General features: G+C 38.0%; 1 protein-coding gene across 3 annotated transcripts in view; it reads left to right on the top strand.

Moving 5' to 3' along the window:
* Nucleotides 1-13558, top strand: part of DSCAM (DS cell adhesion molecule) — a 734179-nt gene that overhangs the window by 119114 nt on the left and 601507 nt on the right. For all 3 annotated transcript variants that reach the window (XM_035709183.2, XM_049104780.1, XM_035709184.2), the window contains exon 2: nt 2397-2714. In XM_035709183.2, coding sequence (XP_035565076.1) covers nt 2397-2714 — 318 coding nt within the window. The remainder of the gene's footprint in view (nt 1-2396; nt 2715-13558) is intronic.

Genomic DNA, 13558 nt, shown 5'->3' with positions numbered 1-13558 from the left:
ATAATTTCGCATTTATGTATGAAATATTTCTTACATACGTTCAGTTTTCAAAGACCTGCTATTCTTAACAAGGCTACTTTTATGAGACACGAGAATGAATTCAGATATGACTAAATTTTATTTAGTTTAAATTACCCAAATCCAGTTGACAGAAGAGTCATGTGGGGAGGGAACAAAAAGGAATCTGGGTGGAATTAATTAGCTCGAAGAGTGACAGTTACCTCACTCCTAACAATGTGTTTGGGGTGATGTCAGTTTCCTAGAAAGCTCAAATGTAAAATCACAGTGCCACTATCAGCATTTTTATTTGAGTTGAAAGCTGTAATGTTTAACTATTAACTGTGCTTCCGATCTGAGCCAATTTCTTAGTTGGCAATAATTTTCATATTCTGATTTATGGAGCATTGCTAAAGTCTTTAGTTATGGTTGGGAGAGAAAGCCATCAAACAGTTACTACTTGATGAACACCCCTGGCTGTCTTCTTTTTGAGTAAATCTATCGCTTTTACAAAGTGGATTTTTTCCCCCTGCCATCTTTTGATACATGGCATTCCCTCTGTTTGTCTGTTCAGAGACAGTCAGCACTGGGCCCAGTGGGCAAGCTGGTGGGCACTGCCCGGAAGAGAGATGAAGGGGAAGTGGGTGGATGTTCAGGTGAGATGTCCAGGGGATGCTGAGTCTCATAGACACAGCTTCCCTGGGAATTAGTTGGCTTTATAGAGTAAAGGCAGCCATATAATGAGATTAAATCTTCATCAGAAAGACTGAATCCTGCATCTGTGACCTCCTGGCCCCGAATCCTTGGTCAAGCGACAACCCTTCTGAATCTCCACATCTTCTTCTGCAGAGTGGAGGCTACACTCATCTGGCACAGATGCTGTTCACAAGACTAGAATTACATCTTGAGTATCGTAACATCGTCTGATACAGTACAGGTGCTCCATAACTCATATTCACACCTCTGCTTAGTGAGATTAATTCCAAGTATCAAGGGCTTCTTTTCTCTCTTGTGAATATGTGCCGAGGTGTGCATTTGTTTCTGGGAAGTCATATATAAGCACAAACATCTGAGAAGTGGGTCTTTGTGGCATTTTAAAATCTTCCAGTTAATTTTTGAATTCTAGAAGTTGTTTCCTCTGTTCGCGTAAATGACACTGTGTGACTGTTTGTTCCCGAGTGCAACATAAGCCCTAGTAAATGAATTAAAAAACCAAATATGTGTGAACTGGTTTGTATACATTTTGTTTGTAGCAATGAACACAGAAACAATTTAAATAACTAAGACCAGGAAAATAGTTTAGAAAATCCTATTAGATAAAAACGTACATCCACTATTTACTTGTAAGGCCTGTATAAGAAGTATGGAGTTTTTGTATATGAAATAACAGAGAATGAAGCGTAGCCTACCACAAGTGCATTATTTTACGTATACACATTATTACACAGAGTAATCATGTAGGCACACCATGTAGGCCGATGAACCTGAAGAGGAAATATGAAAATCAAAACAGAAATTGTCACAGGCTGGTGGAATTGACTGATGCTTCGGTCAAAGTTCTTTATATTATTGCTGCACCTTTTCAATAAAAAAGAAAAGGGCATCGTTGATTGGACACTATTTTTAGGAAACCAATTGTGCTTTTTAAAATGTTTTACCTGTAAATATAGATTTTAATTTTTAAAAACAGTGTGACTGATTTCATTCAAGAGTATCTCTCCACGTACCTCCCAACCAGAGCAATCTGGTCAGAGAGACTGGACCTCATCATTCATCCTTTTAGCTTCTGTTCATCCAGCACCTGTTGGGTGTTAGGCTGTGCCCTCTGGGGAAGAGCATGAACAAATGGTGACATCGTTCTCATGTGGCTCATGTTCTAGAGGTAGAGACCAGCAGTAGTGAATACAAAATCCATAGCATGAATCTCAGTAGCAGCCAGACAGTACTGTGGAGGCCGAGCAGGGTGTCGGGAACGGGGTGGTAAATGATCTATTAAAAGCCAACAATCCAGGGGCCCCTAGGTGGCTCAGTGGTTGAGTGTCTTGCCTTTGGCTCAGGTCATGATCCCGGGGTCCTGGGATCAAGTCCCACATTGGGCTCCCAACAGAGAGCCTCCTTCTCCCTCTGCCTGTGCGCCTGCCTCTCTGTGTCACTCGTGAATAAATAAATGAAAATATTAAAAAAAGGTTACAATCCAGGATAACCTATCAGCTTATGCACAAGGTATGGAGTGAGGACAGTAGCTCTTTAGTACCAGCCCCTCTGCCCATTTTGAAGTGTTTCATTTTAGCCAAGCCTGGCGATTGTTTCCCAGAACAACCTCCTGAGGCCAGGCTGACTTGAAGGCCAAGTTCGGAACATGCGCCCGACTGACCGATTCTTGTGTTGTCTTTTTGTAGTTTTCAGTGAGGACCTTCACTCCAGCCTCTACTTTGTCAATGCATCTCTGCAAGAGGTAGTGTTCGCGAGCACCACGGGGACCCTGGTGCCCTGTCCCGCTGCAGGCGTCCCTCCTGTGTCTCTCAGATGGTACCTAGCGACGGGCGAGGAGATCTACGATGTCCCCGGGATCCGCCACGTCCACCCCAACGGCACTCTCCAAATTTTTCCCTTCCCTCCTTCAAGCTTTAGTACCTTAATCCATGATAATACTTATTATTGCACAGCTGAAAATCCTTCAGGGAAAATTAGAAGTCAGGATGTCCACATCAAGGCTGGTGAGTACGGTTCCTCCGCGTTTTCCTTCTGTGGTTGGGGAGGTGGTGGCGGTGGTGGTCGTGGTGGGGTGTGTGTGTGTGATGAACAGTAAGGTGCCATCAGCTGAGAAAACCTAAAGTGAAATCCCTGTCCTCTGTTCATTCTGACACTGCCCGTGACTTCTTCTTTAATATGTTCAAGCATCCTTTGACTGAGTTTCCAAATGCTCTGTGTCCCTGAAACTAAGACGTGAAATTCGTGATGGCAGTGGGGCAGGTGTAAAGTGTAACCCAAATTGTATTGTACTTTGGCTGATGGATGCTCTGACTCAGACTCTCAGGGTCTCAAACCCAGTGTGTCTGCGTCCAGCTTCGACTCCCCATCCGCCCTCCCCATATGGAGGCCTAGAGGCCTAGAGGCAGGCAGTCGGGGAGTGGGGAGGACGGAGGGAGGACACACAGTTGTGAGTCCAGTAAAACCTATCCTATAACTGCAACAGAACCAAATATCCTTGTATTCCCTGTGAAATTAAAAACAAACAAACAAAAAACAAACAAACAAAAAAAAAACACATCCTTTTCCACGTTTTTTTCTTTTTTTTTCTTTTTTGACTGGGTCACATGTTGCCAGGATGTTGCCGGTGAATAAATCCTGAGTTGGTTGTGTCCCTTTTAACAATATATACCTTAAAAAATGACATTCTTGTATGTCAACCTGGGAATACGGTCTGAGATTCACAGACATGAAAAAGGTGTACATAACAGAACATATCGTGCGTGTCACATTATAGATTTAACAGAGGCCCCCAGAAACAGACTCACAGCTAGACTCTAGTTAGCAAGCAGTGTTTTAACTTTTTTTTAAACTTCACCTCACAAATACTACGGCACACCGACACGATGTAATGTCGGGGCAAAGAGAAGGTGACTTTGATTGTTGTCTTACGCACCAGGTAGCTGGGGGAGCTTTGTAATAATTTCCGCAGCAAGCAAGGAGGTGCTGCTGGAAGTCTGCACCGCATGAGCAAATTATGAAATGTTTCTGAATTCCTGCATATGATCTCTTTGATGTAAGCAATCAAACATTAGACTACGGTTCCTTCTGCTAGCTAGTCGTCTTCCCGACTGTATTTTGATCTCCATGACATGCTCGTGAATTCCAGCACCTGAGCAAGAGCACGCTTAGGAGAGCAAGAAAAAGATTGCCTTTAATCAAGAGATATGAAAAGTCGGTACCCCAAATAATTAAAATGAAGCAAATGAAATTTGCACAGAGACCTCTACACTTGACAAACAGGAGGAGAGAGCGAGCACCTTTTACTTGGCAGGCGGAAAATGTTAATGAGGCGTTATAGAAACATATTTGTAATCTACAAAGTGCCACTTATCGAAAAACCTGGAACTTCAGACAGCTCTGCTTGTACGTGTGAATCCACTCTCTCTTTCTTGGGTTTCCTGTCAGATCAAGGAATTAAACGCTTCCTCCTGTTTTACCTGCCATTTTTGAAACCTGTCCTGGAATTGATTACTTTTGCGCGCCACTGAATGTGTTTTTAGGGGGGTGGAAATGGCATCACCTGGTCTGGCGGCCGTGCCCCTCTCCACTCCCGCCTAAGTGCGTTCCTGGCCTGGTGCTGGCATTCCCGACACCCGGGGCCTCCTGCGTACATGTCCAACAAACACGTGATTGCTGCATCAGCGTGAGCTTACAAGACGGACACTCACGTTTGCCCGCATGGAATCTCTTTTCGCATTTAATTGGACTTCTTGTCGTGGAGACGTTTATGACTGCAACAGTCTTTTAGAGTTTTTTATTGGATGCTTGAAAATCTGGCTTCACCATTTTTATGTAGATGCTACTATAGAACTGAATGGCTGTGCAGAAGGGCAGGTGTGTGTGGGTTTCTGTGGGGTGTCCTGTCTACACTACCCAGTGCCAGCTGTAGTGCAAGATCTGAGCAGAGTGACAACTGGCTCACAGGGTGGCACCTACACATCAGGTGTCCCTAAGCGTCTCCTTGTCCCTCTCGATTGGTGTTGGAGTTTTCCTGGAATAATCCATTAGGGGAAATGGCCTCAGAAGCTGTCCTTTGGCAGGACAGGACATTTTCATTCTTCACAGTTTTCAGCAACTTTGACTCAGGCCTGGGTATCTGCAAAAGTGGGATTTTTCATCTGTCACGTCTTAGGAATTCGCAAAGCTAGGTCACCTTGCATGCACATACACATCAGCACTCAAATACCTTCTTCCGCTTTTTGTTGCAAGGACCGGAATGCAGACAGACCTCTTGAAGCAGTACCGTCCCTGGCCCCTAGCAAATAGTAATAAGCAGTATGACCTTGGCAAATAAAAAAAAAAAAATCTAGTGATTGTTTCCTCTTTCATTTACTGTGATTAATAGAATCTGACTGAGACTTTTGCTCCTGGCCAGGATAGAATGGCAGGGGTCAAATTTACCCTTTTCTCTGAAATAATAACATGCAGACAAGACCGAGAGAGCCACAGTTGTCAAGACTGGCCACCGGGCAATAGAGGAAAGTGATCCTTGGGAAGCTGTAAGAAGCAGGTGAGCTCTTTGAGTGCCCCCGTGCACTGCCTTGAGTTTCCAGATGGAGGACACAAAACCTACACACGAATTTTTATAGCAGCTTTATGCATAATTGCTGACACTTGGAAGCAACAAAGAAGTCCTTCAGTATGCGAGTGGGTAATAACAAAGACACTCTCCTTGCCTAAGCTGGAGTCAGGCTGCATGTGAGCCCTCTTCTTGACTAGTCTTTGACCTTGAACCTCTGTCCTCCCCCAGCCTAGTTATAGGAAGACTCCTTCTCAGTCATCCCCTCCCTTTGACATCCAGCTACTCTGATATCTGATCAAGCTCCTCATCTTACTTTGATGTGTGAGTCAGTCTTGCCTTTAGCTTTTAGGTCTCCTCTGGGTAATCTATGAACTCATCCCCTCACTGCCTCTGCCATTTGGCTGGAAATCCCCACTTGTCCTTGCTCTATTTGGAGGTGAGAAAAATCTCTCTCCCTTATTGGAGTAGTCATGAGTCCTACTACAATAGCCTTAAAGTCCTCCGTCACATTTTAGCAAGCATCAGAATAATTTTTTCTTTAATAATAAACAAACTAGGGTAAATCCATACAATGGAGCATCACTTAGCAAGGTAAAGAAACAAGCCATGCAGCCATGAAAAAGATAGGAGGAACCATAGATGCATATTACTAAGAGAAAGAAGCCAATCTGAAAAGGCTATGAAATATATGGTCCCAAGTATATGACGTTCTGGGAAGGGCAAAACTATAGAGACAGTGAAAAGATCAGTGATTTCCAGGGGCTGCCAGGTAGGAGAAGAGGGATGAGTAAGTAGATCACAGGACATTTTTAAGCAAGGAAACTTCTGGATGATACCTTAGTGGTGGATCCAGGACATTCTTCATAGAGCTGTACAGCACAGAAGGAAGCTTCATGTAAACTATGGGCTTTACTTAATAATAACATTATTATTATTATTAATACTGGTTCATGAATGCAACAAAAGTATAACATTAATGCAACCTGCTAATAATGAGAGAGACTAGAGAGACTGGCCTGGGTGGGTAAAGGCAGTGTATGGGAACGCTCTGTACTTTCTGTACTTTGAAAATTTTCTGTAAACCTAAAACCACCCTAAAAAATAAAATCTATCCCAAAGAAAATTGGAAAAAAATATTTCACGTAGTTTGATACACAAATAGAGTCCCCCAAAGGAATGGACGGTGAGAGAAATGAGCAAAACAAATACATAGTTGAAATACTGGTCAATTCTTTTCACATTTGATGGAAACTATAAACTTACAGATCCAAGGAGCTCTACAAACCCCAAGTACAAGATATCAGAAGAAAAATACACCAAAGTGTATGATAATCAGATTTCTCAGGACCAGTCTACAGATAAAATGTTAAAAACAACCAGGAGGGAAAATACGTTAGTGGAACAAAAACAAGGATGACAACCAACAGATTACCCTTCAGAATCAACGTAAAAGAACAGAGAAGCAATATCTTTAAAGTACTGGAAGGAGGGTGCCTGGGTGGCTCAGTGGTTGAGCGTCTGCCTTTGGCTCAGGGCATGATCTCGGGCTCCTGGGATCAAGTCCCGCATCGGGCTCCCCTCAGGGAGCCTTCTTCTCCCTCTGCCTGTGACTCTACTTCTCTCTCTCTGTCTCTTCATGAGTAAATAAATAAAATGTTTTAAAAAAAAGTATCGAAAGGAAATATAATTTGTAAATCTAGAAATCTAGATCTATATCTAGTAGAATATTTTTATTTCAAAATAAAGACTTTTTATTGGGCACACAAAAGCTGAAAGAATTTATCAGCAGCTGACCTGCACCAGTAGAAATCTTAAAGGAAATCCTCCAGTCAGAAGACAAATGACAGTGGGATCTCAGATCTACTTAGATCTACTTAGAGGGAAGAACAGTGAAAATAGGGGCAGCCCAGGTGGCTCAGGGTTTAGCACCGCCTTTAGCCCAGGGTGTGATCCTGGAGACCCGGGGTCAAGTCCCATGTCAGGCTTCCTGCATGGAGCCTGCTTCTCCCTCTGCCTGTGTCTCTGCCTCTCTCTCTCTGTTTCTCTCATGAATAAAAATAAATAAAATCTTAAAAGAAAAAAGATTCCTGATCCACAGAAATTATGAGATAATAAATGTGTGTTGTTTTTTTTAAAAAAAAAGAACAGTGAAAAAGTAACCAATGTGGGTAAATTAGATTTTTCTAAAAGTGAACCGATGTACAATATTCTATTACTTTCAGGTGTTCATCATAGTGATTTAATATTTTTATATATTAAAAAAATTATCCTCCTGGTAAGTATAGTTACCATCTATCACCAGAAAGCGTTATTATAACATTATTGCCTAATTCCCTATGCTATATGATGTAATGTACATCCCCATAACATATTTATTTTATGACTAAAAGTTTGTACCTCTGAATCCCCTTCACCTAGTTCTCCACCCTGCTCTGGTAACCAACAGTTTGTCCTCTGTATCTCTGAGTCTACTCCTATTTTATTTTTTTGCTCATTTGCTCTGTTTTTTTTTTTTTTTTTAGATTCTATATATGAGTGAAATCATATAGTGTCTGTCTTTCTTTGATTTATTTCACTTAGCATAACACCCTATAGGTCCATCCATGTTGTCACAAATGGCAACATTTCATTTTCTTATATCTGAGTAATATTGTTTTACACACACACACACACACACACACACACACACACACACACCTCATATATTCTTCATCCACTTATCTATGGAAACTTAGGTTATTTCCATATCTTGGCTATTGTAAATATCACCACAGGACACATGGGGTGCATGTATCTCTTTGAATTGGTGTTTTTGTTTATGTTTCAGATAAATACCCAGAAGTAGAAGTGCTGGATTCTAGGGTAGTTCTATTTTGAATTTTTTGAGGAAGCTCCATACTGTTTTCCACTTTACATTCCCACCAACAGTGCACAAGGGCTCCCTTTTCTCTACATCCTCATCAGGACTTGTTATTTCTTGTCTTTTAGACAATAGGAAATCTGAGCAGTGTGAGATAAAACCTCATTTCCCTGATGATCAATGTTATGAATGATCCTTTCATGTACCTGTTGGTCATCTGGATGTCTTTGGAAAAATGTATGTTCCAGTCCTTTGCCCAATCTATAACAGATTATGTTTTTGTGTTTGTTGTTATGGTTGTGATATTAAGTTGTGTGAGTTCTTTATATATTTTGAATATTAACCTTTTTAAGATGTTTGATTTGCAAATATCTTCTCGCATTCAGTGGGTTGCTTTTTCATTTCGTTAATGGTTTCTTTGTGTGAAAACCTCAATGGAGTTCCATTTGTTTATTTTAGTTTTTTTCTTCCTTGTATGAGGAGACTGGTCTAAAAAAATACTGCTAAGACAAATGTCAAAGAGCTTACTGCCTATGTTTTTCTCTAGGAGTACTGTCCATGTTTTCTTCTAGGAGTTTTATGGTTTCAGGTCATACATTTAAGGCTTTAACCCATTTTGAGTTGAACTAGTGTGTTGGTATGCTGTAAGAAAGTGGTCCAATTTCATTCTTTTGCATGTGGCTGTCCAGTTTTCCCAGTTCCATTTATTGAAGAGACTGTCTTTTCCCCCATTGTATATTCTTGCCTTCTTTGTCATAGATTAACTGACCATATATGAATGAGTTTATTTCTGGGCTCCTTATTTTTTTTTTCATTGATCTAGGTGTCTGTTTTTGTGTCAGTGCCATACTTTTTGGATTACTATAGCTTTGTAGTATAGTTTGAAATCAGGGAGCATGATAACCTCTGGCTTTGTCTTTCTCAAGATTGCTTTGGCGATTCATGGTCTTTTGTGGTTCCACAAAAAGTTTAGGGTTGTGTAAAAAATGTCATTAGTTCTGTGAAAAATGCCATTGGTATTTTGCTGGGTTCACATCAAATCTCTACATTGCATTATATCATAATTTTTTGGTATTTAAAATCTTTTAGAAGACAATTGACTATTTAAACAAAAAGTAATTGTAATGTTTTGTGGGGTTTGCAATGTATGTATAAGTAAAGTGTATGGTAATAATAGCATTAAGGCCTGGAGTAAAGATGCGAAGTTTAATATCATAAGGCTTGTCTTATATGTGAGCTTATATAATATTATCTAAATATAGATTATGGTAAGTTACAGAGGTATGCTATAAAATGTAAAGCAATCACTATAGCAAAACAGAGTTATAGCTAATAAGCTTTATCATAAAGGAGAGAAAAAATGGAATCTTTAAGAAAATCCTCAATTCTAAACATAGAATAAAAAAATAGGAAAAAGGAAAGAAAGAATAAATGGCAAAAATAGAAATAAAAAACCCAAGATGATGGACTTAAACTTAACCATACCAATATTCACATTAAATATAAATGCTCCAATTATCTGATTTAAAAGACAGAAATTGCTAGATTAGTTTCAAATACTGCTTAAAAGAAATGTACTTTAAATATAAAGATACAGATATGGTAAAGGTAATAGGATGGGAAAATATGTACTATGCTCATCAAATCAAATAAATCTAATCAAAAAGTATTTAAAAATTGGAGTAAGTACGTTAATATCGAAGTATATTTCAGAGCAAAGAATATTACTGGGGCTAACGTTCATTTCATAATATAAAGGAGTCATTTAATTCAGAAGATATGACTATTCCAAATGTTTAAGCCCTCAATAACAGCACTTCAAAATATGTGAAGTAAAAATGGTTAGAACTTCAAGGAGAAGCAGACAAATCAAAATTTATCATTAGAGATTTCAACACCCCTCTTTATTAATTAGCAGTAGGCAGAATTGACAAGGATAAAGACTATTTGAACAACACTATTATATATTTGATAATATCAACATTTAAATAGAGAACACTGAATCCAATAATAGCACAATACACATTATTTTCAAGATCACACAGAAATTTACCAATATAAACCATGTTATATGAATGAAGAGAGTCTCGGGTGAGTTTTTTAAAATAGAATTATATAAAATATGTTCTTTACCTGCAAGGGAATTAAAATAGCAATCACCAACTCCAGGAAATCCCCAAATATTAGGATACAAAATAACACACTTCTAAATAGTCTGTGCAAAAGAAAAGGCAGAAGGAAAATTAGAAGTTATTTTGAATGGAATGAAAATGAAAACACAATATCTAAGAAAGAATTTTGGGGATGGCACTAAAACAGTGCTTGGGGAGACATTTATAGTTTTAAAAACCCTGATTAGAAATAAAATAATGGTCTGAAATACTGGTCTCAGCTTCCATCTTAAAACTAGGAAAGAAGAACAAATTAAAACCAATATAGATAGAAAGGAAAGAATAAAATTCAGAGCCAAAATCAGTGAATTATCAAACATATAAAGTTTGTGAAACCAAAACTTAGTTTTCTGGGAAAAAAATCAGCAAGTTGAGAAACTTCTGGCCTGGCTATAAAGTAAAATAAAGCAGACAAATGACCAATGTCAAGAATGAGAAAGATTATATCAATACATATTCTACAGATATTAAGATTATAATAAACTATTAAGGACAGGTGTATGTCAATAAATTCAGCAACTCAGATGAAATGAGAAACTCCTTGAAAGACATAAAATACCCCTCAGTGCCCGTCACCCATTCACCCCCACCCCCTGCCCTCCTCCCCTTCCATCACCCCTAGTTCGTTTCCCAGAGTTAGGAGTCTTTATGTTCTGTCTCCCTTTCTGATATTTCCTACTCATTTCTCCCCCCTTCCCTTCTATTCCCTTTCACTATTATTTATATTTCCCAAATGAATGAGAACATATAATGTTTGTCCTTCTCCGATTGGGTGTTATTCTGTATGTTGGCAAATTGAACACCAATAAAAAATAAATTTATTATTAAAATAAATAAAATAAAAAGACAAAAAAAGACATAAAATACCAAAACTTTTTCAAGAAGAAATAAAGTGAAAAGCCCTGTATCTTTTAAAGAATTCAAATTTATAATAAAAAATTTTTCTACAATGATATTCTAAGCTCAAATGGATTTACTATTGAATTCTACCAAACGCAGGGAGGAAATAATAAAAATTGTACACAAACTCTTCCAGAAAACTGACAAGGAGAAAATACTGAAATCATTTTATGCGATCATTGCTACCTTGCTAATAAAACAGCATAAAGGCATTACAAGAGGAAAATAGAAGCATAAATATCTCTCACGAGTATAGATGTAAAAAATCTAAACAAAATTTTAGCAAAGTAAATTCAACAACAAAGAAAAAGGATGTGCATCCTGATTATGTAGGCCTTACCTCCAGAATGTAAGGTTAGTTTCACATTTGAAAATTAATCCAGGTAATTTACCCTATTAACATAGTTAAAAAAAACCCATGTCATCATTTCAATCAATACAAAAAAGCATTTACAAAATACAGCATTCACTTATAAAAATTCTCAGAAAATTGGGAGTAGAGGTGAACTTCCTCATGCTAATAAAAAGCACTTATAGGAATCCTACTATAGCTAACATCTTAATGATGAAAGATTGCTTTTCCTCTAAAGATGAAGAATACAAGGATGTGTGCTGTGTGCTTTCACCACTTTTCAACATTGTACTGGAGGTGGTGACCACTGCAATATGGCAAGAACAAGAAGTAAAAGGCATTGTGATTGCAAAGAAACAAGTTCACCTATCTTTATTTGTAGATGACAATCATATATATGTTAGAAAATCTGATGGAATCTACAAAAAATCTACTGGAACTAATAAGTGAGTTTATCAAAACAGCAGTATGTAAGATCAACACACACACAATTGGTCGATAATTTTTAAAATGCTACTTAAAATAGCATCAAAAATAAGAAATACTTATGTGTATATTTGACCTCAAATGTGAAAAAACCTTTACATTGAAAATTGTAAAGCATTGCTAAGAGAAATTAAAGAAGAGGTAAGTAAAAGGAGAAAAAAATATTGTTTTCATTATGTGGAGGATTCAGTATTATTAAGATGTTAGTTCCCCCTCAAATGGTCTACAGATTCAACACAATCTAAATGAAAACCCCAGCAGCCTTTAAAAACAAACAGAAACTGATGAGTTTATTCTAAAATTTATGTAGAAATACAAGGGACCTAGACTAGCCAAAAGAACCCTGAAAAGAGAATAGTAATTTAAGAAGGCTAACACTACTTGACTTTTAAGACTTATTATAAACCTAAATAATATAAAAGAGTACAGAAATTGACCAGTACATGTAGGGACACCTTAAATCTGACAAAAGTGCAAATCAGTTCAGTGAAAGAAGAATAGTTTCAACAAATGATGCTGGAAAAACTGTATATCCATTTGCAAAATAAATAAATAAATATTGTGCGTTTCAATCCATACTTTGCATCAAATACAAAACCTGACATGGATCGTAGATCCAAATATAAACCTATCAACTTTTTGAAGAAAATGGGAGAAAAATCTTTGCCATCTTGTGTTATATAACACTTTCTTAGATAGGACACCCAAAGCACAATCCATAAAAGAACAAATTGCTATTTTGGATTTTATCAAAATTTAAAACTTTTGCTCCTCTAAAATCATTGCTAGGAGAATAAAAAGGTAGGTCACAGCCTAGCAGGAAATACTTCCAAAACATATATCTGTTAAAGGGCCTTTATCCAGAAATACAATGAAATCTAAAAACTCCATCATTTGAAAACAAACGACCTATTTAAAAATGAGTTAAAAGTTCTGGAGAGACACGGCAACAGAGGCAATATGCAATGGCTAGCAGCCTCATGAAAATATGTTTAACATCATCAACCTTTGAGGAAATGCAGATTACAACTGCAGATTTGTAGATTACTCTACAAATCTAAAAGTAAACACAATGGCCGGACCAAGTGTTAGTGAGGAGATGCATTGACTGGGACCCTCATGCACTTCTGGTGATCATGTAAGATGGTACAGCCTCTTTGGAAAATATTTTGGCATTTTCTTTAAAAGATGAATATTAAAACCTGCCATATATTCCAATCGTTTCAGTCTTAGATATTTAACCAAAGCATATGCCCATACAAAGACTCTTACAGGGATGTTCATAGCAGCTTTATTTGTAATAGCCAGAAATGGGTCAAAGTCAATCAACAGATGAACGAGTAAACAAATTGTGATTTATCCATAAAACTGAAGTAAAGGAATTGATTACAGAGCCTCCCACACTCCTTATGCACTGGGGATGTGTTCCAAGGTGCCCAGTGCATGCCTGAAACCATGGATAGTAACAAGGTCTATATATACCATGTGTTTTCCTATACAGTTTAACGTATAGATTA

This window comes from Canis lupus, chromosome 31, assembly GCF_003254725.2.
Source record: "Canis lupus dingo isolate Sandy chromosome 31, ASM325472v2, whole genome shotgun sequence".
Classification (NCBI taxonomy): Eukaryota; Metazoa; Chordata; class Mammalia; order Carnivora; family Canidae; genus Canis; species Canis lupus.
Note: the sequence above shows the minus strand (reverse complement) of the source record. Positions and strands in the feature narration are given on the sequence as shown.